At 38.6% G+C, this 27258-nt stretch overlaps 1 protein-coding gene across 1 annotated transcript in view; it reads left to right on the top strand.

Annotated features, from left to right (window-relative positions):
• Positions 1-24118, top strand: part of LOC122814912 (extracellular calcium-sensing receptor-like) — a 202698-nt gene extending 178580 nt beyond the window's left edge. Inside the window, exon 5 of the mRNA XM_044087177.1 lies at positions 23193-24118. Coding sequence (XP_043943112.1) covers positions 23193-24118 — 926 coding nt within the window. The remainder of the gene's footprint in view (positions 1-23192) is intronic.
• Positions 24119-27258: the final 3140 nt, after the last annotated feature.

The following is a 27258-nucleotide window of genomic DNA, read 5'->3' as shown; positions in this document are numbered from 1 at the left end:
CTTTCTACGATGGCTGCACACTATTCATCAGCTTAATTTCATCTCTCCCAGTGTGAAAAAAATAAACTGATAGATAATGGCCAGTAATTCTGCCTGGTTTAGTAAATTTCAATTACTGGCTACTAAGTCTACTACCTGGACACCAGCAAAGAAGAAATTTAGAATGCCTGAAAGAAAATCATCTAGAAAAGCTGTAGAGAAAACATTGACCGGGAAGAATCCTGCAGCTGTTCAGAAAAAAGCAGTTCAAGCTCCAGCTTTGGTGCAAAACTTGGCTTCCAGTAATTTAGAGGAAAAATAAGTCAAACGTGCTTAGAGCCGATTAGAATAAATGAAACAATGAAGTAGTATATCAACTCAAATAAGAAAAAGTTGGAAAAATGGAAGATTTAAACAGCTATTCAGATGAGCTATAAAACTGCAAAAATCAAAGGTTGAAATTATGAAAAGACCGGCTGATAATGAGACTGCTCAAGAAGAACTATTTCAAAAACTGGTAGCATTAGAGGACAGAGCATACAAGAAAAACCCACATTTTTCTGCCATACCACAGAAACGGAAAGAAACAGATGGTATTAGCTTTTTGAAAGCATAAATAAGTAAGTGGACAAAAGCTGTGGTGGTACAGCGGTAGCATTGTTGCCTCACAGCAAAAGGTTCTCCTGTTCGATTCTCGGCTGGAGTGCTTCCTGTGTGGAGTCTGCATGTCCTCCCCAAGGTTGAGTGGCCTCCGAAAGACATGCGTGAATGGGCATGCCTTTGCTGAAGGTTGGGCGTCGGGCTGGCAACTCGGCACCATAAAAATGGACTGCCAATCATTAGCGGACTGACGTTCTGCTGTGGTGACCCCTAACTGGGAAAAGCCGAAAAGACAAACAACAAACTGATATTCCACATCAGGATTTGTTAACTGAAAGAGCACATCTGTCTCAGTAATTATGCAATCATACTAGCAGAAAGAGTTGATCCTGATAAAACTACAACAGAGGGCAAAGTATTAAAAATTGGAAACAATAAAATGTTTGTGGAAAATGAATATTTACTGTGCACCAGGCAAAAAGCAAGCAATTTTTTTGCAGCAATCAGGTAATTTTAAAAAGCAGGTGTAACATTCAATCTGCTTTACCCAGCTGTCTTCAGATTTTCCCAGAGAATCAAAGTCATTTTTTTAATGCAGAACAAGCTAAGGAGGAAATACAAAAAAGTGAGTCATCAAATAGAAGGGCACCGTGCGTATCATTCTTCTGATAATAAAGCTCATAGAGAGACTTTGCCATTGAAAGCTTTTCCAACATTGCAAAGGAAATGCTTGAGAGACAGAAAAAAAACACAGGAGTTGCCTAGAGGAATAGAGAATATCTTGGATTTCAACCAGAGTCTGGAGTTGGCAGGTAGAGATGTGCAGGAAGAAGAGGAATAAGACAAGCAGTACTGAAATTAGTGAATAAATGTGAGCCTATATGGCAATAATTATTTTTGTGAAATATGGCTTTACAAGAAAAAGTGACTGAGAAAAATTGTACATTTGTTGCCTTTGCTAAACTTGTGGGGGACTGAAAAGTCTTTACCCCACTTCATGACATTAATATTGGAAAGACACTAAAAGAAAAAGAAAGTAAAGTAAAACAATTGCTATTTCTTAACAGTATTTGTATAAAACATTTACTGATATAAATTGCGCTTCATATAACTAATCATTTTCAGTGATTGTTGTATGTGATATAGATACTAAATTAAACAAGTACTTTTTTCTTCATTTCTAGGAACTGTAGGTATTACAATGCAAAAGAGAAGAAAGGCTGGACAAAAGCACATTTAAGTAAACAGGCTGTAATCTTCAGCTGCTGGGGTGAGGGATGGGGTATAAAAGTGCACTAATTATAATATATGTAGAGTTGAGAAGTTTTCTATTACTTTGGCATAGGTGAATAGATTAATGCCATTGGTTTAATCTAAAACATTTTTAGTATAATCAACACAACAAGAGACCACTGTGAATGTAATGAATAGTTTCCTTAAGCAAATAAATGTTCAGTGTGAGTTGAGAGGTCTACAGCTGAGGGCAGCTTTAAATTCTGTTCTTAGGTTTCCATGGAAACAAGCTGAAACATATGAAGGCAATAAATATTGAGATGTCTGAACACTGTTTGCTGAGAGAAATGTAAAATTAATATTATAATATATAACATTATATGTATAAAGGCAAGCAGCTTATTAAAAAATAAAATTTGAAATTATTGGACACGAGTAACAGATAACAGCTTTTCTGCTACCTAAATTCTTCAGTGCATTTAATTCAATAGTCTTTAATTTAGTTTTACTTAAAGATAGACACTGCACTTTTTCTTACAGTCAAAGGTTAATGTTTTCTGAAAGCAGATACGGTTTTAAGCATTTAAGCCTTAAGAGGGGCATAAAGATAAGAAACGAACAGATAGCAATTAGTATAAGTAGGATCACAGACTATAACATGCATTTTAGCATGAATAACCTTAATTTTAGGTTAGTTAATGTGCGTGGGTACAGCTGTCAGTTTGGGACAATTCTTCTTATTAGGAGGATTAAACTTCATTATTTGACAATGCACTTACTTTTGTTGACAGGTTATGAAGGTGTGAGTGTGTGGGGGGTTGAGGGTTTTCATTAAAATAAAAAGTCTTGTAAAATGTGACATAGGTTCAAATGGAGATGATAAGAAACAGCTGTATGAAGGATGAATCTGCAAAATATTAGTGGGTGATGTAATACAAAATCTGGAAATAGATATTTAAAAAAGCTGAAATATATAATAGGTGGAAATAATAACTTCTTATCATAATAGTTACACTGTCCCTATTGTTTTGGAATATTACTACAGACAAAAAGGTAAAAGTACTGAATTATACTAAGACATGTAGAGTGCAAATCACAATGCTACAGGATATATATTTTGGAAAGAAGTGAGCATGTTAATTTAATAAAGAAAGGATTTCAATATGAATATTCAGTAGAATATCAGGGACAAAGGAAACGGGAAGTACTTTTACTAATTGCTAGAGGAACTCCAGTAGTGATAGAAGGTAAAAAGATAATAATGGTAGATTTGTTGTAGTAAGGGGCTACTGGCAAGAGAGGATTATGCTGGTATCTATTCATATTCCACCTAAAACTGCTACTATGGAGCTTGAGAAACATTTGGGAGAAATAATCAGCTTTCAGCAGAGAATATTACTTAAAGGTGAGGAATGCAACTTGATTTGCAATAGTAAAGCTGTTTCTGGGGACCCAGAAGAGAAAATATTGCAAAAAATAGTAGATTTCTGAAGAAATTGATGAAAATATTTGGTACAGAAGATGTGACTTCAGTAACAAGGACTCAAAGCAAACTTACATATTATTCCCCAAGGTACAATAACTGGGCAAGACTAGACGGATATTACATTTCACAGGAACACGTGTATTTAACTGAAAGTTTCAACACATAACTGTTTCAGATCTTGTGCCATTAACAACTAAGATAAAAATGAAGGTTGATAAAATAAAAATGAGACACTGGTGCTTCTACACATACCTAATAAAAAAGAGAGGAATTTAAGAAATGGGTAGTGGAAATTATTTGAGAGTTTTTAAGGAAGACAGAAATTTCTTCAGAAGGTATAGCTAATGAGTGGGATAAAATGAAAGTGGAGCTGAAAAATAAGGTAGATATGAAAGAAAAAGAGATATGGTTAAGAGGTAACAATAATTACAGGGGCTGACAAAAGTTAAAGTACTGCAGATTAAAGAGAGTGTAAACCATTTTTATTAAACTCAAATCACATACAAAAATACAATAAAAACGCAACTGTTTTTTTTTTTTTGATAATAACTCTACAACACAAAAACTTTGGCAACAAAATGTAGAAAGGGATGTTGCCAAGAGAAATAGCCAGAGATCATGTAGAGGTATTAGAGATACTGGAAACTTTATGAAAATGTGTTTAATGCACATAAATTTGGAAGTAAAAAAAGCACAAATGGAAATATTTATGGAAAGGTTATGTATACCAAGGTTAGAGGTAGATGAGGCTCAATGATTAACAACTAAAGTAGTAGAAGATAAGAAATAAATGGTGATGTATAATCTATTTGCAGGAAAGTTTCAGAAATCTATGGTATTCCTGTGGAAGTTTGGAAGCTAGGAAGGAGAAACTGATAAAGATCTGAAAGATTTTGTTTAACAGTATTTTAAAAGGATGGGAAGTATCAACATCCTAGAAGAAAGTTGTGGTGACTGTAATAGCTAAAGACAGTAAAGACCATTCAGACCCAGCTTCACATAGTCTTGTGTCAATGTTAAACCATGATTATAAAGATTTTATATCTATAATAGATAAAACAATGGCAAGTGTGTTGCCAAAATTGATAGATATGGATCAAAGTGGTTTTGTGGAGGGGAGGCAAACAGTTGACAACACTAAAAGAACAATGATGATCCAGATGAAAGCAGAATGTAAGAAAATAGGTGGGTCTTGATGCAGAAAAATCATTCTACAGAGTAAGCTGAATTTTTTGAATAAGGTAATGGAAACATTTGTATTTCTTGATAAAGTAATAAGGTTAATTAGGAGGATGGATGAGTGATCGGAGGCAAAAAATTAAGGTGGAAGGGTTCTTCTCTGATAAGTTGAGTATGAACAGAGGAACCAGGCAGGGGTATCCTCTTTCTCCTTTGTTGTTTTTGTTATATTTTGAGCCATTGGCAAAGAAAATAATGGACTCAAAAATTCAAGGATATAATTGTTATGGTACTCAAAAAAGTTGGCTTTATTTGCAGGCAATATTATTTTGTACCTGATAAAACCAAAAAAGTATATCTCAGGGTTGTGGAACATTCTAAGATAGTTTCAAGTCTTTTGGGGATATAAAATTAATGAAGATGAAAGAAAGGCTATAGCTGTAAACTATTTACACAGACATGAATTGATTCAGCAATATTCATGTTTATGGGGACACGATAAAGTGAAGTATTTAGAAGTATGGGTTAAAAGGATTCTGTTCTGACAGCTAAGGATATGTGCTAAGTGACTAAACAAAAGATAATGCCAAAACTGAGAAAGTGGAAGCTCTTGTTTATGGATATGGATAGCAGGATACAAACAGAGAAAATATTTGTAGTCCCTTTAGTTTTATACATAAGTCAGGTATATTTTTGTGAAGTGGAGGAGAGGTTGTTGATAGTAATTAATAAACACTTGAAAAATTTGATCTGGGAGGTGAAGAGGGAAAGAGTCAAGTGGGATAAGTTGATCCTTCTAATAGAATAAGGTAGTTTAGGATTATTTGATTTGAAGGGATATTTTAGAGCTACACAGTGAAGGCCCATCAGTACAACATAAACAGAAAGCAATAATTAAATATGGAAAGGGATGATGATGAAGGGGGGAATTCAAAAAATAAAGTGAGAGTGGGATTGTGGATGCAAATCCATAAGGAGAATAACAGCCATACAGAATATTATATTCACTGAGTAACAGAAGGTATTTTGAGAACTAAGCCGATCTGAGAATGGAGAAAGGAGATTCTGCTGATAGAGATGACTGCAATTAGGGGTACAGAGAATATGCAAGTGGGGCTGAATTTACTGGAGAAAATTGGTGAAGGAACCAAGGCAATGGAAGCAAATAAATAGAGATGGAAACAAAATAAAATGGGAAGAGGCCAAGAAGACATTTGGAGTGCAGGCTGGAAACTGCATTCAATATCAGGTATTGATATTAGAGTGTAGCTAAAGAGAAAGAAATAGGGAAATCCTAAATGAAAGACCTGCTCTAGCAGAGCTTTTAGCTGAATCTAGAACAGAAGTTGCTGTTGGAAAGGGATAATTAGTAGGGCATATAAAATATTGCACAATAACTATAGGAATCAATTAGAGGAGTTAGAAAAGACTGGAAGACAGATTGAATAAGCAATTCATAAAGAAAATGTGAGGATATATGAATGGCTTCCAAATATGCAACAAAGTCTAGAAGATTTAGGATTTTTGCTTGGAAGTGTTGGCATAGCAATTTTCATACACCAAGAGGACTCCAAACCAGCCAATTAGGGGTGGCCATAGTGGTGCAGCAGTTAGCACTGTGACCTCACAGCAAGAGGTTCTCCAGTTCAATGCTCTGCTGGGATGCCTTCTATGTGGAGTCTGCAAGTCCTCTTTGTGGTTGCAAGGGTTTCCTCGGGGTGCTCCGGTTTCCTCCCATATTCCAAAGACATGCAGTTGGTGGACTGAACACTCTAAATTGGTCATAGTTGTGAGTGTGTGTGTGTGTGCCAGTGAGTGATATGGATGAATGACCACAACAGGGCTAACCACCCGGCAGTATAAATCTTGGCTCAAGATGATTGTGACTGTTGAAGTGACACCCCAACCCCATGTGCAAAATGGGAAAAAGGGGGTGAGGATGGATGGAAGAAGACTCTAAAGAATTTTCCCTAAGGAGGTGTGATGCAGAAGAAAGAGGTAACTGGAAACACATGTTCTAGGAGTGTAATTTGTTGGCAGATTTTTAAAATTCCCTAAAGAGCACTCTGTCAGTAATACTGGGTAAGCAAATGGAGGTAACTATTAAAATTATTTTTAGATGGGGTACAGAATCTGAGTTGCCTAGATAAAGTAATGCCTTGTTAAATTTAATTCCAGTAGCTGTCAGAAAAGCAATTACTAGAAAATGGAAATCAAAGTCTAAACTAATCGTATTTTCAGTAATGAGTATTATAACATAAATAAAAGAAATGCAACTCGTATCTTTAGAAAAAGGGTAGGAGCAAATTACATAGAAAAAAAATGGAAATTGTGGGAACAATATATGCAGAATAATGTTTTGGAGGATGGCTGTACTGGAAATTCTAATCCAGACTATGTCACAACTTGCTCTGAGGAAAAGCTTAGTTTGCTTTTGTTTTCTTCTATTTTGTATCCTGTGACTTTTCTTTACACTGTGTTTTACTTGTATTATGCTTTTAATTGCATATTAAAACTAAGAACGAGACCACAGCTGAGTCTCTTGTGAGTCACACAGAAATTAGAACAGGTCAATTAAGGAGTCACACAGAAGTTAGAATGGGTGAATTAAGGTTACTTATCTGTGAATTGAAGGGGTTGAAGTACAAACTAAATCTTCTATTTAAGGGGTAAAATAAAATATTTCAAAGCTTTACTGGAAAAGCTCACCCTGACTTTGCCACAACTTGTTGTGAGGGAAAGGCTAGTTTGCTTTTGCTTTCTTATATTTTGTATTACTTTATTGCCTTCTTCTATTTTGTATACTGTGATTTGATTTTTTTACAATGTGTTTTACCTGTATTCTGCTTTTAATTGCATATTAAAACTAGGAAAGATTCCATAGCTTTGTCTCTTGAGTCACACAGAAACTTTCCCCACCCTTCCACTCTGTTGCTGTTGTGTTCTTAAACACAACTGTGTTTCTGTTTGTCTACCCCTTATGTTAATGTGACCAAATATTCCCTTCCCTCTCCTCTTTCACTGGCTGTTGTAAGCATAAAATTATCATTTTTTGAAATCACCCTCCCTTCAGCTATTTAAATTTATTTGCCAACCCATTGTATTCCATAGAGTCAGAAAACAAACATGCCCACCCCCTTTCAATCTATCTTTCTCTTTTAACATTAGTGGCTCTCCACTTAGACAGCTAAAGCTAAAGTTACCACCTTTTTCATATCTAACTGTGTAGTGCACACTGCAGTGCTTAGGATATTAACCCTTTTTTCCATCTTACCTTTAAACATCTGTTGCAAGACCACCATCCTGCCTCTCGGTAGTCATCTTGGGATTAGTGCTTCTGTTTTCTCCTGCTGAGAGAAGGAGCACAGGGACATTTTTATCCTGGAGACTGCTGATCACCAGGAAGCCTAATAACTGCTTCATAGGTGACAGCTTGGAATTTGTACTTATAGTCTACTCCTGGTAAGAAAAGGAGTAGAGTGCATTCATTTCTGACTATTTCTGGTTGGGCGGTGAGTGTCTGTGCTTGATGTTCCTTATTGGTATGGTTGCTATTCAAGGTATCTACCAAGGAAATGGCTACAACAAGCCTACAAACCCTTGCATCATCTGGGATAAGACTGTGGATCACCAAACAGGCTGTGGCCTGCTTCTCATCTTGGGATTGGTGCCAATGTTTTGATTCTGGTGACAGAATAAGTAAAGGAACATTGTATCCCAGCAGAATGAAGATGTGGTGAGACCAGCATTAGTAGTAGCCAGGCAGTAGCCATTCATGCGACTCCTCTCTTTTCATCATTCTTGACAAACTAATTATTTGTTTTGAGTAAGTGCCGCTTAATTTGTTTCTAACTTCAGAATATCTGCCTAAATACTTCAACCTTAAATTTTCACGGTCTACTTATTAGTTTCCCTTCAAGTGTTTGGCAGTGACTGCTAAAGCACGATTGAAATTTCAGCAATACCCATTTGCACACAGGACAAATAATTTTCAATGATGAGCACTGTCCCCAGTGTTGAAAACCAGATATTCTTGACATTGCTTTATATTCTCACTCCAACTGTCTAATCAATAAAAAAGAGTTTGTTGCCATGGATATAAACTTTCCCTCTATCTCCATTACCAGCATGGCGGCTATGGGCATCCTGGGGTAATGTACAAATTGCCTCATGTTTACTGACAACCAGTTAATTCTCAAATAAACTGGAATGGTATGTGAGAGATGTATTTATACAATGTCACTGGAGGCAAAGTTCTCACATAAAAGTACTCCTATTGTCAATAAGGTTGTCAGTAGAACACACGCTGCACCCATCACACACAATTCAAAGCAGACATATAGACCCACATATGCTGAGGCATTTAAATGTAACTTTCCTAAACCCCAAAGACCTACTAGATGAAGTACACATAACAAATACCCTCAGCAGCTCCAAATGCACTCTTTCAAAATAACACTCACATCAACACATAGAGCCACATCTCATGGAGCCTCTACTTCTAAACCCATAAGGCAAGCTACCACACAATCCAACATTCTGGTCACTGGATACTCCATCATGAGACACACTGATGTTCTTCTCATTAGGGTGAGTAAGGAAAAAGTCACAGTCATTTGCTTATCAGGGGCTAGGATCTACAACATTACACAGGCACTCAGGTCATTGGACCACAATTACCAATATGACTCAGTCATAGTCCATGGGAGTAAATGACCTGAGACATACTTCCCTAGAATGTATGAAGAGAGACATCATGGAGCTCTCGGAATATGTGTCTCAGGTTGGTATAAGCCTAGTACTTAGTGAAATTTTACCTTCTCCAAGGTTGATGCCACAATATGAACAAAAGATGACTAACTTTAATAACTGGCTTAGTTTCTGGTGTCATTCTAAGGAGATGCAATATTTGTCGGCATGGAAAGAGATGGTCAACAGACCACAATGTTTTGCCTGGGATGGTCTGTACCTCTCCCCCTAGACTTTTGAATATTAGCTAAAACATTGTCTTCCCCCATAGTGTCTTTTTTAGGCAATGCCAAACTGAAGGTACTTCTGACATAGCAAATCAAAACCAAGAAAATCTAAAGATATTACTGCTAAATGATAGGATTCTAAATACAAAACTCAACTCCCTAGAAGTTCTCTTCACCATAGAGAATGCTGATGTCTGTGTGGTCACTGATACATGGTTTAAAGCCATGGAGAACACACCAACCGTGCAAGGTTATAATGCCTTCCACACATTTAGACCAGCTACTACACAGGCAGGTACTAAAGGTGCTGGTGTCTTGATTTATATCAAAGATAAATATACCGCAAGGCTGGTCAAACAGCACAATGCACTTGAGCTGCTCCATGTTCAAATCACCATAGGCAAAATTCAATACCAATTCTTTGCAAGCTATAGGTCCCCCTCTATGACTCAGGAAACCCATACCATGTATTTAAACCTTTTGGAAACACTTTCCATCCAACCCAATATCATATTCATGGGTGACTTTAATTACTCCACTATTAACTGGGAATCCTATATGACACCAAACATACAGGCACAGAGATTCCTGGATTTTGTAAGCACTAACTCCCTGGACCAGACTGTCAATACACCAATCAGGGGTGCAACCATACTGGATCTGGTCCTCACTAATATGGGAGAGTGCTGCACACCCCCTACTGTAATATCTTCCCTGGTAAGGTCAGACCACAAAATTGTCTACTTTGATGTAAAAATCAAACCCAGACTCCAAGCTAAACCTGGAATATTCAGGAACTACTCTAAGGCTAACTGCCTGCTATTAAGTGATAACCTGAAAAATGTTCAAGCTCCCATGAAGTTAAGAACACTGGTGCCTATAAAGAGGTGTCCACAAAAACCCTGTACAAGCATGTTAATAGCTGCATAAAGCCAGCTGTACCCACCAAGAAGAAGTACAGAACTAACTCAAAAAACAAGCCACCCTGGTGGAATCACAAAATCAGTAGGCTTCATAACAGGAGGAAGAAAGTCATGGCAAAAATTAGCAGGTACAACACCCAGCATGATAAAAGCATCAAACTAAGCAAACAACCGAGATGACAAAGAAAGTCTATCAAAGCCAAATTTGAGGTAAGTTTGCCCTCCCAGACCAAGGACAACCAAAAGGCATTCTTTAGCTATGTCTGCAATCTCAAAGCAATACACTAGCCACCTATACTGTGCCAGAAGATATGACAAACCTTCTGGCCAATAAATTCAGCTCCAACTTTACCACGCTCTCTCCATCAACCTTCTCTCAGGAAATACCATCAAATATAACTTACTCTGCTATCACTAGGGAACAGGTCCTTAATGTTCTGTCTAAGACCAAGAACGCTGCATCAGTGGGCCCAGACAATATCCCAGGATGACTTCTAAATAGCATGAAACATGACCTATCAGGCCCTCTGGAATTGCTATTTAACTGTAGCCACCAAACTGGCTTTTTGCCTCATGAGTGGAGAACAGCAACAGTCATCCCTCTGTACAAAGGTGGCCATCTACACATCCCGAAACCTACAGACCCATAAGTCTCACTAGTCTTATATGTAATGCCATGTAAAGAATTATCATGGAAATGATCAGAAGTGATACAGTAAACCTCTAGACACTGGACCCAACCTAGTTTGGTTTTGTCAAGGGTAGGTCATGCCTATTCAACCTGGAGGACTTCTTTAAGAAGGTCATCAAAGCAATGAATGAGGGCAAAATGGTTTATACTGCCTACCTTGACCTGGCCAAGGCATTTGACACAATAGCCCCTTTGGGCATTGTTGACAAACTCAAGAGGTTAGGTACAAACCTGTATGTCACCCAGTGGATAGCCAACTGGCTCACAGACAGGACCTTGGGAGTATACCTTTACAAAGAGGTCAGTCACAAGTGGAGTCCCTCAGGGATAGGTCCTTGGAATGCTCCTTTTTCCATTTACTTCTGTGAAGTCAAGGCCAACGTCAATGATCTCTGGCTGACTAAATATGCAGATGATTGCAAATCAGGAGCTGTCAATGAATTCCACACTGACACACATGTTCTCCAGGAAGGGCTGACACAGGCATACAACTGGTATCAGAAACATGTAGTAACACCAAATACCAAGAAATGCATAATAGTATCTTTCAGGAAGTCATCCACCCCTGGTATCTACCATATTGACAACACTCCCCTTAGAGTTGACCCAGTAGTCATGGACTTAGGAGCAAACATTGACAGTAATCTAGCCTTTGACCATCACATGTCTATAGTAGCGAGGAAATCATCCTATGCCGTGCAACTTATAAACAAAGCTGTGGCATCTAAACCCTAGGGAGTCACTGTTCCACTTTATTTGGTATTTATCAGACCTGTCATTGAGTACACTGCCCCCTTTGGTATGTACCTAACCAGGCATATCCAACAATTGGAATTTCCACAAAGGTTTCTCACTAAAAGAATACAGGGTGTAAATAAAATGTCCTATTCAAAGTGCCTCAAGGCCCAATCCCTGCATTCTGCCTCCTGCAGGCTTTTGAGAGGAGATCTATGCCTGGCATACAGGGCATTGTCAGACCCCACTCTGATGGACCTTCTGCATATCCACAAAAGAAACAGCATGAGCACTGCCCAGTCTAAAGACTTAAACCTTGCCTATGATATAAATAGGACCTGCTGGAGACACAGGTATGCATCCTAGAGACTATCCTGTCTCTGGAACAGGCTCCCCATCCATGTGAAGCAGAGTTCCTCCCTAACCCAATTCAAGTGTAACTTGGACAATATGATGGGGAACAGGAAATTCATCCCTGGCTTGGCACCTATGTCTTTAATGGTCACAGGCAGCCTGTAAATGGTTCATCTCCGAGGCCCCTGCTTGTAAATGGTTCATCTCCCAAGTCCCTGCTTACACTTTATCAAGGGTATCAGAACTTGTCAGAGATTTGGGATGCATGGCTAGCCTTAAAAAGGCCCTTGTGGTTGTTAGCCTAGTAAACTCCCATCAACCTCAAATATATGTGAGAGATGCAACTATATAGCCAAACTGGAGGCTGAGCTCTCTCAACCCAGCACTGGCACAGTCTGTCAGGAGGAGAAGGTAACTACACACACCACTATTCCAGTCTCACATAGACCTATCACATCAGCAAACCAAACACATAAGCACACAAAAACATACTCGAAGGCTCTAAATAAAAATCTGCCAAAGCAGCAAAGACCTCCAAAGCAGACATCCAAGCAACCGCTACCCCGCAACAATACCCACGTATCACATATTTCACAAAGTCAGTATGCCACACAGCCACATACCTTAAGGCTAAACAACACACCTAACACACTTGTAATAGGGGACTCTATTGTCAGACACACTGACGTCCCTCTCACCAGACTGAACAAGGAGAAGGTCGCTCTAAGCTGCCTGTCGGGTGCCAGGATCCGCCACATAACACAAGCACTCAGGTCACTCCAAAGCAAGTACAAATATGACTCCGTCATTGTCCATGCTGGTGTTTATGACCTGAGACGTACCCCCCTGGACTACATGAAAAGAGACATAGAGGAGCTCTCTGATCATGTAGCCCAGACCTGTATGACCCTGACCTTGAGTAGCATCTTGCCCTCACCAAGAATGATGCCACAGTATAAAGACAAAATTATCAATTTTAACAATTGGCTTATTGGTGTCATTCTAAGGGGATTCAGTGTAGGTCAGCCTGGAATGACATGCTTGACAAGCCACGTTTCTTCGCTAGGGATGGCTTGTACCTGTCACCCCTGGGCTTTTGAATACTGGCTAAGGCTCTTGCCACCCCCATAGTGCCTTTTTTAGGCAAGGCTCAAAAGACAAACCCACCTCCATAGACAACACAAGAAAAAAAAAAACTAAGGGTAATGCTGCTCAATGCCAGAAGTCTAAACCTCAAGATGCACGCACTCGAGGCTCTCCTCAGTATGGAGAATATCAATATCTGTGCAGTGACAGAGACCTGGTTCAAGTCCCCAGAGAGCACCCAAGCACTACCAGGTTATACCTCATACCATGCTTTTTGGCCCCAAAACTCAGACTGAACCACAAAAGGAGGGGGAGTATCCATATTCATCAAAGATACCCATACCTCCAGGTTAGTGGCACTACACGAAGCATCGGAGATCATCCATGTACACTTAACAGTGCGCAAAACTGCCTTTCAGTTTTTAGCCTGCTACAGACCACCCTCCCTAACTCAGGAACCCCACTTGGCCTTCCTGAGAACACTGGAGAATATGAAGGTCTCTCCAAACACAATAATATTGGATGACTTCAACTACCCAAACATCGACTGGGAAAACTACTCAAGCCCCAACACCCTTGCCCAACGGTTCCTAGAATTTATAAACTTAAATGCTATGGAACAACTGGTCACCACTCCCACAAGAGGGGATAACATACTGGACCTGGTCATCACCAACATGGGGACTCTATGTTCCACACCAGAGGTATGTCCCTCATTGGTAAGATCAGACCATAAATTAATCTCACTGGACATCCATATCCCATCCCAACCCCCAGCCAAGGAAATCATGGTGAAAAATTTCTCAAAAGCAAATTTCACACTTCTCAAAACCGAGGTGGAATCCTTCAAAGCCACCGGGCCAGTGGACAATACTGCCCAAACAGCAGAATCCTTTACAAATGCATTCTATGGACACCTACAGGAATGCATGGATCATGCTATCCCAAATAAAACCAAGACTCACTCCTCCAAAGGCAGGAGACCAGTTTGGTGGACCCCGGCCATAAATAAGCTATACAATAGAAGGAGGAAGCTGCTACATGATAGAGCAAAATCCCAAAAAGGGAAGGCATCTCTGATCAGTACTAGCAATAAACTACGATCCCTCATAAAATTATCTAAGGCCAGCTTCGAAAGAAAAATTGCACAAGACACTAAAGATAATCACAAGGCCTTCTTTAGTTATGTCAGGAATCTGGGGGGCAACTCCCAGATATGCTCTGAGTTAGTACAAAATGACAAAAAATACACTGATCCCACAGATATTGCCAACATCCTGGCAGACAGGTTCAGTGCAATCCCCCCCCTTCCCTCCCAAAAGACCAAATGTCTAGCCCAACAGAATGTAGCCTCCCTGACATCACAAATGCACAGGTGAGAGCTGCCCTCTCCAAAGCAAAAAACACAGCATCAATGGGACCAGATGGTGTCCCGGGCTGCGTCTTACATGAGCTCCAAGAAGAACTAAACCCTCACATAAAGTCACTGTTCAATCTCAGCCTTACTACAGGATATGTACCCAAGGAATGGCATACAGCAACAGTGGTCCCACTCCACAAAGTTGGTGCCACAACGGACCCAGGAAACCATCGCCCTATAAGCCTGACTGGTCTGGTCTTTAAAGCTATGGAGCGTATCATCATGGAACTCATAAACAAGGACATTGGTAACCTCCAGACACTGGATCCCAACCAATTTGGCTTTGTTAAGAGCAGATCTTGCCTCTTGAACCTGGTCGACTTCTTTGAAACAGTTACCAAGGCCATAGATGAAGGTAAGGTAGTCCACACGGCCTACCTGGACCTCGCAAAAGCCTTTGACACAATACCCCACTCGGGCATCATAAATAAGCTCACCGGTTTAAATATCAACCCCTATGTCACAAGATGGGTTGCAAACTGGCTCAGGGATAGAACCCACATGGTCAGTACTGCAGGTGCCATGTCAGACTCCAAACCAGTTACAAGTGGCGTTTCACAAGGCTCAGTCCTGGGACCTCTCTTGTTCAGTATATACTTCTCTGAGGTACAGGCTAATATGGGAGGACTATGACTGACCAAGTTCGCAGATGACTGCAAGCTGGGCACCATAATCGACTCTCGGCTGACACAAGCATCCTCCAAAAGGGTCTCACAGAGATGGATAACTGGTGCCAGAGCCATGGCCTTAAGCTAAATGCCAAAAAGTGCATAGTCATCCCCTTCAGGAAAAACAAAGAGCCCACAAATTACCACATAGGTGGTAATCCATTAAGTATGGAAGAAGTTCTTAGGGATTTGGGGACCCAAGTAGATAGAAACCTCTCTTTTGACAATCACATTGCCAGAGTGGTTAGAAAGACCTTCTATATAGCCCACCTTATCATGGAAGAGTTCACATCTAGAACAAGAGAGGTCATTGTGCCCCTTTACTCATCACTCATCAGGCCCATAATTGAATACAATGCCCCATTTGGGATGTACCTTACCCGACACCTGCAGGAACTGGAGAGGCCCCAAAAGTACCTCACCAAGAGGATCAAGGGACTCAAACAGATGCCCTATACAGTTCGGCTAAAGAAACTCCAGCTCTTCTCTGTTGCTTATCGCCTACTCATAGGTGATCTATGCCTGACGTATAAACCCATGTCCAACCCAGAATTAATGGACATGCTCCACCAAATCCACATCCCTTAGAGCTACATGCTCCAGGGACTTAAACCTCAGCACAGAAATAAATAGGACATGCTGGAGGGACAGATTCATATCCCAGAGGCTGCCCTCACTCTGGAACAGAATCCCAGTCCATGTTAGGCAGAGCCCCTCACTGACCCTCTTCAAGAGAAATCTTGATGAGTGGATGGGAGATCGTAAGTTCACCCCTGGGATCTCTTCTGTGTCCCTGCTAGACAGGGGCACAGTAAACTAACCTTAAAAGGGCTATCTTCTGTGACCTACTCTACAGAGGCACAGTAAACCGATCTAAAAGGGTGGTGAAACCCAAACACACTCTGGCTAGGCTTGTAAATGCCCCAGGGCAGATAGCCTAATATAAACATATGAACCTATGAACCTTTGAATCTATGAGTGAGGTTTAAGGGAAGACAAGAATTTAACAATTTATGTAACAGTGGACTGATGATAATTATACAAAAGAAAATATGTGATGTATAATGCTTGTAACTTTAAACATGATAATATGGCTTGTTTTCTTTTATATAAATGTATGTTTTGCCTGTGTCATAAGTGATAATTCAATAAAGGTGTTAAAATATAAAAAAAGAATAAACCTGAATTTAGGGGGTTTATGGAACACTCATCAGTAGAACAATAAACTGAATAAACCTGAACTTCACTTATTAGCAGACAAATGGCAGCCCAGTAGGCTGGTAAAATGCACTTGAAATGGTAATAAGATGTTGCTAGGAAGTCTTTACACAAGACACAGGGCAGGAGCACGATCAGCCTTGGGTAAAAAGTACTCCATGGACCCCCTCTGTCCACCATTCCTCCATACTGAACTTCCAACAACCCCACTCTGGAATACATCTTTCTTGTTTTCTCATATTTTATCTTACTCTTCAGCTTTTTCCTGACACCTTTCCCGCACCCTTTCACCACACCACAATTTACCAAGATTGCAGTATAATAACTGTGGAGGAAATAAATGAATTTAGCTGAGGTCTGGAGATGCTAGGACCCTAGAGTCCACAGATTCTCTATAAAGTAAACTCTCGGTTAATAACCGGCACCCATAGGGATTGGTAGATGCTGGATAATTGCACTAATACTGTACCCTGTACTATTTGTTTGGTTTGACTTGTTCTCATGCCGAGGAGAGAGGGAATTCCTGTCTTCCTTTTTAAAACTCTAAAACTCTAAAAACATAAGGTATGTTTCTGTGTGTGTTGGGGGGGGGGGGGTAGAATGTGTAACACATGAAAATTGTACTGCATTTCTTCTATTTTTTTTCTGGTTGCTTGAGAGTTCTGGTTGCTTCAGTTCCAGTTAACTGAGAGGTTACTGTACTATAAAGCACAGTTTAGAGCTTTAGTTTCCAACTTTTTGATCCAGTGGAGACCAGAACAAAAAATCATTTACCTGCATCTTTTCGGCATCCTTCCAACAAATGGTAAATGGCCAAGACTGGACTGTAACTGAGAAGCACATAACTGAATTATAATGCAGGTGTGGGGGATGCTAGGCCTTGAGAAGTCATTGGGTTCCAGATATTCTGATATGCATTTTAGAGCTTTCCCTTAGCCTCTTGATGTAATAATTGCCTAAAATAAAGCGTAATGACTAAGGAAAGAAAATAACTTATATTTTCTTTCAAGTAAGAAATGTGTTGAACCAAGGCTTAATGTTCAAAGCTTACAAAATAATAGTTCCCAGTAGAATGAGAAGACAAATTCTTTACAACGGTGCACAAAGCATCTCTGGGAATACTGCCTGTCTCATTACCCACCATCCCCTCTCTAAAAACTCACAGTCACCTTCTGCGTACTCACCTGATGTTACAGTTGGATAATAGTCAATGAAGAAACAGCCACAATCATATATTTCAAGTTGCTGCTGTCATATATACAAGCAGTATGTCTGATCACCCCTTCCCTCAAAAGATAGCCACCCTACGTATACCCCTCTGATATGAGATTGAGGCAAAAATGAAAGAACACATAGAACATGGTAACATATTGCTGGTTGTTGCTGCAGCAAGCCTCTTTTCCAATACCCCAAAAGATGGCCACCTGTATGCAGGTCTGACATTTACTTGTGAAGAAAGTGAAAAAATAAAGATTACAGTAATGTATTCCAACTTGTTACTCTGAGTTAGTACACGGTCTCTAGCTAGGTCATAATGAACGTCTGTACATATATCTGTGGTTTGATTGTGATAAAAAATAATGACTGCACTGTTTCCAGACCTTACACATATCATAACCTTCTGTGCTTAAATCCGAGGTTTGGTGGTGAGGAAGATTAAAGAACTAATGACCATACTGTTCCTAGTCAACCACACATAAAGCTATATCATGCTCCTGTCCAACAGTTCTCAGCAGGATCAGTTTTAGACTAAATAGGGTCCAGGGCATAGGCCCATAGTAAGCCTGAGTTGTAATCCATTTATACACCTTGGAATGTAGAGGCCACTAGGCCACCAAAAGCTGTAGGAGTCACAGGCGATTATTCAGTTAATGACCCAAAAGGGCCTTTTAAGCCAGGCCATGCTTCCTAAATTTATTTGACAGGTTCTGATACCACTCATTTTATAGGGGGTATAGCTTCAGTATGAGTCGTCGAGCATTTACAAGTCTCCTTTTTCTAAAAGGCACATCGGTGGTAGACCAGGGGTGAGTTTACAAATACCCATCCACTGATTCAAGTTGCAAGTGACTAAGTGCAGGGAAGAACTCTGATTTACATGGATGGGAACCATGTTCCAGAGTAGGGGTAGTCTCTGAGACACATACCTATCTCTCCAACATGTCTAGTTGTTGCAAAGCTTCCTCACTAAAATAATACATGGTGTACAAAACATGCACTACACAGACCACCTCAAAACTTTCCTTATACTCAATCTCCTACAGAGTGAATACAAGAATAAGGCTTTGAGGCAGTCTACTTAGGACATATTTACTACACCATGTAGTCTTTTATTAAGAAACCTTTGCAGACAGTGTAGTTGTTGCATATGCTTGATCAGGTACATTCCAAAGGGAGAATTTAACTTGATGATTGGTCTATTGAGGGGTGAATACTACAGAACAATGATCTCTTTGAACCTAGATGGGGTCTATATTAAATGCTCGAAGAGGCATTCCATCGAACGTCTCTTCATCAACATGTAATCAGCGACCTCACTAAACCGCGAACATTCAAAACACCGATTTCTTTCCCTGGGATATAAATTGCTTGTACTAAAAACACACACACACACACACAAAATTTAAAAAATAACAAAGTGGGGAGCTGTGCCCCCACCTCCCAACTAAATATACCAACTCTGAGATTGCACTACCATGGGGTAAAAGGCAATGCCATGGCTCAAGCCAAGTGATTTTTTCCCTGGGAAAACAATTGTTGACCTGAGCCTTCGCTATTTTCAGATTTCAGTCTATATGTGTTTGCGAAACGGCATTCACTGATCTAATATATACCCCCTAGATGCCATACCATTGCTTATAAGTTATGCAATGTACAATGGTTTTCTTATTGCAGTAAACACATGATGGTGAAAGGCCAAGTCACTGTCTACATGTGCCCTCAAATCCCCACAGGGTCAACTATTAGGGATGTATTATCAATGTAGTAATTTTCAGCAGTGGTTGGATTTCTGAAATGTACTATTATATATTTTTGGCACTGAGTTTTAAGCAGTGACTCTGGCATCAGTTATTGTCTTTCTTGAAGGGAGTTTGTGTTTTGAGTGGATTCTCTGACTGCACCTAGTTAGCAATTGTCTGTGAACCTGGTCAGCCAGAGATCTTTGATGTTGGCCTTGGCTTCAGAGAAGTAGATATTAAAAAGGAGAGCCCCCAGCACCAAGCACTGAGAGACTGCATTAGCGACTGGCCTCTTTGTGGAGGTAGGCTCACCTATTCTGACTTCTTATGTCCTAAATGTGAGTCAGCTGACTATCAAGGGGGTGATATAGAGATTTATATCTAATTTTGTGTGCTTGTCTACAATGTCTGAATGAGGCATTGCATCAAATAATTTAGCCAGGTCGAGACAGCTAGTATTCACTGATTTTGCCCTTGTCCATTGCTTTGGCAACATTCTTGAAAAATCCTTCAGATTGAGTAGGCATGACCTGCCCTGCTGAAATCAAACTGGGTTAGAGCCAATGTCTGAAGATTTCCCATGCCATTATTTTGAAACCAAACTGGGTTAGAGCCAAAGTCTAAAGGTTTCCTATGCCATTATTTCTCATGTCCATGATTATTCTTTCTGTGGGCTTAAATATGATACAAGTTGGGCTTATGAGTTTCCCAGTACATGGATGGCCTGGCCTTGTACAGAAGGATAACAGTTACAGACCTCCATTTGCTTGGCACAAAGCCTTTTTGGAGGCTATGACTGAATAGTGCTACTAGTGGGCCCAAATAGGGCATGTTTCATGCTCTTAAGAAGGCATCCTGGGATATTATCAGGTTCCATAAATTCAGTCTTTTCAACTTTTGAGAGATCTGTTCCCAAGTGATCAATGGAGAAGCTATAGATGGGACATTTCTTGAAAGGTGACTGGTAGAAAAAGTGGCGTAAAATTAGAGCTGAATTTATTAGCCATAAGATCTGCTATGTCCCCTGGCTCAGTTAGGTGACTCCATTTAAAATTAGTTTGGCAAATATTTTTATGTGGTCTTTAAAATTTGGAATATAGCTGAAGACTGCTTTGTGGTTGGCCTTAGCCTGAGAGGCTACCTTTATCTCAAATTTGGTTTTCTTAGACTTAATTAGCCCCCTGTATATGATTAACAGTCTAGCGTAGGTTAGTTGAAGTCATCCATGATTAAGGTATTAGACTGGCTGGAGAGTGACTCAAGTCTGATGAGGGAGCTCTTACTTTGCTGGGTATTGCATTTCCTGTTTTTGGCGGTGATAGTCTTCCTTTTGTTACAGAACCTGTTGATTTTGGGATTCCATGAGGGTAGTTTGTTTTTAGAGTTAGTCCTGTGTTATTTCAGGTAGGTACCACAGTCCTAATATAGCTGTGCACATGATTGCAAAAGTTTTTTGTGAATGACTCCAGGTAGACAGCATGTTCCCTGGGTTTAGGGGGCTTAACATTTTCCAGGGTGCCACTTAAAGGAAGTAAGAGGTTTGCCTTGGAGTAATTCCTAAAAGTTCCAGGGTTACCTTGTGTCCCAGGTTTTATTTTTATTTCAAAAGAGACAGCTTTATGGTCCACCCTGATGTGTGAGAACATAATACTCAAGACAGTGCAATATTCTCCCATACTGATGACGACTAGGTCAAGGATGTTGGCACCCAAAAGAATATTCTCTATTATTGATGAAGACTAGGTCAAGGATGTTGGCATCCAACAGTTGATATGCAGACTGTCTGGTCCAACAGTCTGCTCCAGGGCATTCATGTTGACAAAGTCCAAGAATTTATGACTTTGCATGTTTTAGGTTATGTATGATTCTCATTCTGTAGTCAGGTAGTCAAAGTCACCTCTGGCTATGGTGTTGGAATGAATGAAGAGTAACTTGAGTTCATTTAAGTAAGTGGCATTTATTTCCTGTGTCATAGAGGTGGGACCTATAACTTGCAAGGATATGGTAAGATAATTTCCTTAAAGTGAGTTGTACATGGAAGAGCTGAATTGTACCATGGCACTTGACCATCCTAGAGGTGTGATTATCTTTGATGTAAATAAAGACAGCTCCTCCTTAATTTTGAAAAGTAGGGATTTTCTAACTATTCTTTTTGACAACTATCCGTAAAAGTTATTTATAAACATATCAATATTTTGTGTGTCCATAGATAAAAATCAGTCATTCTATTTTACACACACACACACACACACACACACACACACACACACACACACACACACACACACACACTTATAGTCAAATTGGAGGAATAGCAATTCAACTAGACCATGTCTTTTGCATGTTGGAAGGAATCATAACACCTGGATAAAACCAGAAAGAGACAAGAAGGACATGCAGGCTCCACAAAGAAGGTGTCACAGCCAATACCTCAACCGGAGAACCAAGCACTGTGTAATGATAGCAGTGATCAGTTGCTTTCACACATTTCTTGGTTAGACCACCAGCATAGCCAGATATGTATAATACTGTTAACAGTGACTTACAAAGGCAGACGTAACTCCACATATAATCCTTGTACACGTTACTTATGACCACTTCATTGACTGTATACACCTCAAATGTCTGATTGTGATACAAATGGCCACAGTAAGCATTCTAACTTGCTTTACACAAATGTGCAGTGGACTTGCAAAGCCATCCTAATGACTGTTTAACTTGATCATGACATAAGGATAAATCACTTTCATCCATAGATGATGATGATGATAATAATTATAATAATGGCCAAAGTAATGTATTTCATGTCTGTTTTGCACAAAAACACAGTAACCACAATAAATTAGTCAAACTTACTTTACAGAAATGCACACTAGTCCTGCAAAACCAGATTAATGACTGTCTAAACTGAGCAAATGACAAAACAGTTAGTTACTTTTATTCACAAACAGCCCCTAGCCCCACTCAGCAGTTATAGCCACTTTATTGATGGACATCTTACTTCAATAAGAAATAATTGTCTCTGAAATACATTTCAACCTTCTTTCACATAAACAGCAGTCACAGTAAAATATTGCAACTTGCTTGACACAAATGACACTCGCACCAAGTGCAAAATATGTATTTGAAATGAATATCTAGCCACACTCTGTGAAAGTAGGTAAACATAAAAAACACTGGCACAAATTAATTAATATTAATATTGGAATCCTCCCATTATAGAAGCATTTTTATTTTCCATTTACTAGCACGTATTTAAAGCATCCGTGTCACTAAATGCCATGCATGCATTAACTTTTACTGTCTGGGTTTTTCATGCAGTCATTTTATCATAATCAGTTGCTACTCTATATAATGTTTAGTATAGCACTCTGGTTACTGTCTCTAATTGGAGCTAAAAGGAGCAAGTAGTACATTAGCACATGTACACTTTATGAGGATCATAATAATAAATAATTTACTGGAATTCATATTAATGTAACAAAAGACTGTGACATGGCATGCCAAACTGTTACATCTGAAAAGTAATTTGGTTTCAATAAAATGTAGTATTAGCTTGGTTTTTCAAGCAGTTAAAAAGTGAAAATATATTAAATAATGGTTCAGTCAATGCTCCTTTTTCTCACTCTGAATCAGAATAAAATCAGTAAGCAAAATATTTTGTTTCTATTTCTGTTTTTCCAGATTCCAGTGAATGTCTTAAATGCAATGATGATTACTGGTCAAATGAAAAGCAAGATAAATGCATCCCTAAATCTATAGAGTTTCTTGCCTACAGTGAACCTCTTGGCCTAATCTTGGCTGTCATCTCAATTTTTTATTCTTGTTTGACGGTAGTTATCTTCATCATATTCTGGAAATACAATGCCACTCCCATTGTCAAAGCTAACAATCGTTCACTGAGTTATTTTCTTCTAATTGCACTTATTCTCTGCTTTCTCTGCTCACTGATATTCATTGGCTACCCAATCCCAGCAACCTGCATGTTCCGGCAGGTTACTTTTGGTACAATATTTGCCTTCTGCATCTCCTGTGTACTTGCCAAAACCATTACAGTTGTTATTGCCTTTAGAGCATCAAGGCCAGGCAGCAAGTTAAGGGAATGGATGGGACTCCAGTTACCCATTGCTTTAATCCTTACTTTTTTATGCATTCAGGTTGTTATTTGTGTTGTATGGCTATGTACTACACCACCATATCCAGAATTTAATATGAAATCCATAACTGGTACAATAACAGTAGAATGCAATGAAGGATCAACATCTGCATTTTGGATTGTGTTAGGGTACATGGGCGGTCTGGCTAGTGTGAGTTTTGTTGTTGCCTTCCTGGCAAGGAAACTGCCAGCTAGCTTTAATGAAGCCAAATACATCACCTTTAGCATGTTTGTCTTTGTCATTGTTTGGTTGTCATTTATTCCAGCTTACCTCAGCACAAGAGGGAAATATATGGTAGCTGTGGAGATATTTGCTATTCTGTCTTCCAGCACCGGATTGCTTTCATGTATATTTTTTCCAAAGTGTTATATTATCCTGCTGAGGCCTGACATGAATTCCAAGGAATATTTAATGGAGAAAGGTGCTTTTGATAAAAATAAACATAATCAGTAATACCCAGTCCAACTGACAAAACTAATATTATCTAATTTTTGTATATAACTGGAAATTTAGAAAATAGTTAATCTCAGTGCTGGACTGTTGTGAGAAACTGCAAGCTCACTCTCTAGTTCTAAGGAATAATTTAATTGTTCAAAAGTGTGACTGTGCAGAACTGAGCAGCCAGAAGTATTTAGTTCTCCACAAAAACCTGATCATAAATTTGCTCCATGTGAATTTGCCTCTTTAATTACATAGGTAAATTTACTATTAAATATTGTACTGAAAAATGTATCTCATAAAACAGAGATGAAGCCAGATTTAATAAAAAAAATTGTAGCAGAGTGACTGCCTTAAATGGCTATGCTAAGAATTTATTGCTTTTTTATATCTGGGTGTTTTTTATTTGTTTATTAATTAAATGCACATTTTGACTATTTTATGCATTGTAAAAATGAAAGATCATCTTGTAATGCATGCTTTTTTATTTTAATTAAAATAAAACATTAATGAAAAATTAATAAAACTCTAAAACATGCAACCTGTGAGAAACTCATTATTAAGGCAACCACACTGTGCCTGGACTGAACTGGTGGAAGTTATCTCTTCTGCTACAGCAATATATACATATTTGGCAGTAGACTGTAGTACAAAAGCATATATTCAAAATCTATTTATTTATTGACATTTGATTACCAGGAAAGTCCAATTGGGTAGGAGCCCATTTTCAGCAGATGAAGGGGGGAGAAAAGCTACAAAGTATTACAAAACATTTTAAGAACAGTAACTTTACAATCTTCAAAAATAATAAAAGAAATCTACAGTTTTAATAATTATACCAAATTAGACATAATATGAAAACATTGGTTAAGTATAGATACAAGTTATATGACAATGACTTAATATTTAGAGACATTTTAGCTAGTTTATAAAAGAGATTAAAAGGTAAGATCATATAATACAAATTAGAATTGCAACATGAAGTGAGAAAAAAGTAGGTCTATGGTATATTTAGGGAGAAAAGCCAGGGGAGACAAATTGATAGAAGTAAGGAAGAGAGTGAAGAAGGGACAGTAAGCAGATCTAAGGTATGAATATGTACCTGCTCACATTTAGGGATGCAGTTTATCCTGGTGTTGAGCAAGAACAGAACCAGCTTTTGGCAGGGAAATTTTTCAGAATGATTTTGAAAGATGGGAGGGAGGGTATTGACCCGATGGCTACAGGTAAGCAGTTCCAAGCCAAGAACAAAAATAAACCCAGTGCAATGGCATCAGTAGCAGGTTGAATATAACAGTAAAAATGTAACTGTGCAACATTAACATAAAGAAAATAAGATATAGGAAGGGTAGCTTTACTGTTACAGTGATCACTCCCTGAGGGTGTACTGTTATACCAAGAATTCTTAACCGCAGCTATACTATCTTCCTTGTGAGTTGGTCACTATAAAATAAATAATAATATTTCAAGCAATATTCTAATAACAAAGTTGGATGGCTGTTTCTGAATACCCTGAAGCAAATCCATGCCAAAATCTGGCATATATCCATATCTGGACTGTATATCCAACAAACAGTGGTTTGTGCTAGTGTATATATTACCTCATATGGCAGCTTCTAAAACATATTGTGAAAATATTAATGAAATGTTCTACTAACATTGCTGCTGTCCTAGGAAAATAAGGTTTTACCGTGCACTGAGTATATTTATTGTAAGTGGCATAGCAAAATACAATACTTTGGGCTAGCCATCCAGGAAAAAAGTATTATTATTTTCTGGTAGGCCCTATTTCTCTTTTTTAAATAATACAAATAGTGTATTGTTTTTTTTTTTTCTGAGATGACTAAGCAACTTTCTGTAACAAATCAGCATTGTGTGTGCATGCAGGCAGTTTTCTCTATCATTTTCAAAGTTTGCAAAAGCATTGGCAATTTAATATATTACATCGACAAATGAATGACCTTATTAAGACGCAGTGCTGAAATCTGCTTTTAGCATAACAGATGAATTTGTTTAAATGACATAATTTCATCTTGGAACACCAACTAATATGGTTTATATAGGAGAGTCTGTACCTGAAATATTTCTGCCAGAAATTATTACAACCAGAAAGACCAACTCTCATGAGAAATATTTATCTCTTCTGAATCTGCTGGTTCAATAGGAAGTATTATTACCTTCTCCGGCATAAAGTTCAAGTCCCAGGGATGAGAGATATGTCATCTTACAGGCCGTATATGAAGGATTAGTTTAAGAAACGCCATTATGGAAAGATGAACTGGTAGCTGTGGGATAATTAGTAGGCAGGAAAAGACTGCAGAAACATGAACCACAAATGAAGTATAAAACCAACTATGAATCTAATAAATAGTTTAAGTAATCCAGAAATGGTGGCATGGACCAATGTAAAGGATTTTGAGATTGTGTTGTTAGAGTGTGAACTTTGAGTAAAAGATTGAAATTAATTCTGGTGTAAATATGCTGAAGGATAGATCATAGAATAAAAAGTTTGCTTAAATGTAGGAATATAGCTTAGCAATGTAACATTGGCATCCATACATACTGTGTGACATACCTCTGGCTGAAATAAGTGGAAAACAAGGAACATCTATTAATGGACACAAGATATTTCCTGAGCAGTTTGGTTCTCACAGATGTTTACTTTCAGACTTCTGTTAATGGACATGTTTTTTATAAAATCAGCAGAAAAACAATTCTGATTGTGTGCATTCTCACATCAGCAGAAATGGTTTCACAGAAGGACAATATGTGCTTTATAACAAAGCATTTCCTTAAACAAGTCTGGAAAGTAAAGTATCAGCAGAATAGATGTTTCTGATTTAAGCCCAAAAAAGATACCAAAAGGAAAAACAGGATCTGAAGTGTGTAACTAGAACAGTATATTAGACTGTATACTAAACTTTGTTAGAGGCATTTGTTAGGAACTTAGGTTCCGAGGTAACTGGAGAATGGAAAGCCATAAAGCCATTGTCCATATCAGTTGTGAAGGAAAAACTTTGCACATTAAATTTGTAAACTACAGTCGTACATCTTGTTTGTTATAAAAATAAGTTATTTATTAGTAACTGTGCTTACAGTGAAATAGTATAGTGCTACAAAATATATTTCTTTATCAGTGTGCAATTTGGTGCTTT

The sequence above is a fragment of the Protopterus annectens genome, chromosome 11.part0, assembly GCF_019279795.1.
Source record: "Protopterus annectens isolate FY-2018-M chromosome 11.part0, PAN1.0, whole genome shotgun sequence".
NCBI classification, from domain to species: Eukaryota; Metazoa; Chordata; order Ceratodontiformes; family Protopteridae; genus Protopterus; species Protopterus annectens.
Note: the sequence above shows the minus strand (reverse complement) of the source record. Positions and strands in the feature narration are given on the sequence as shown.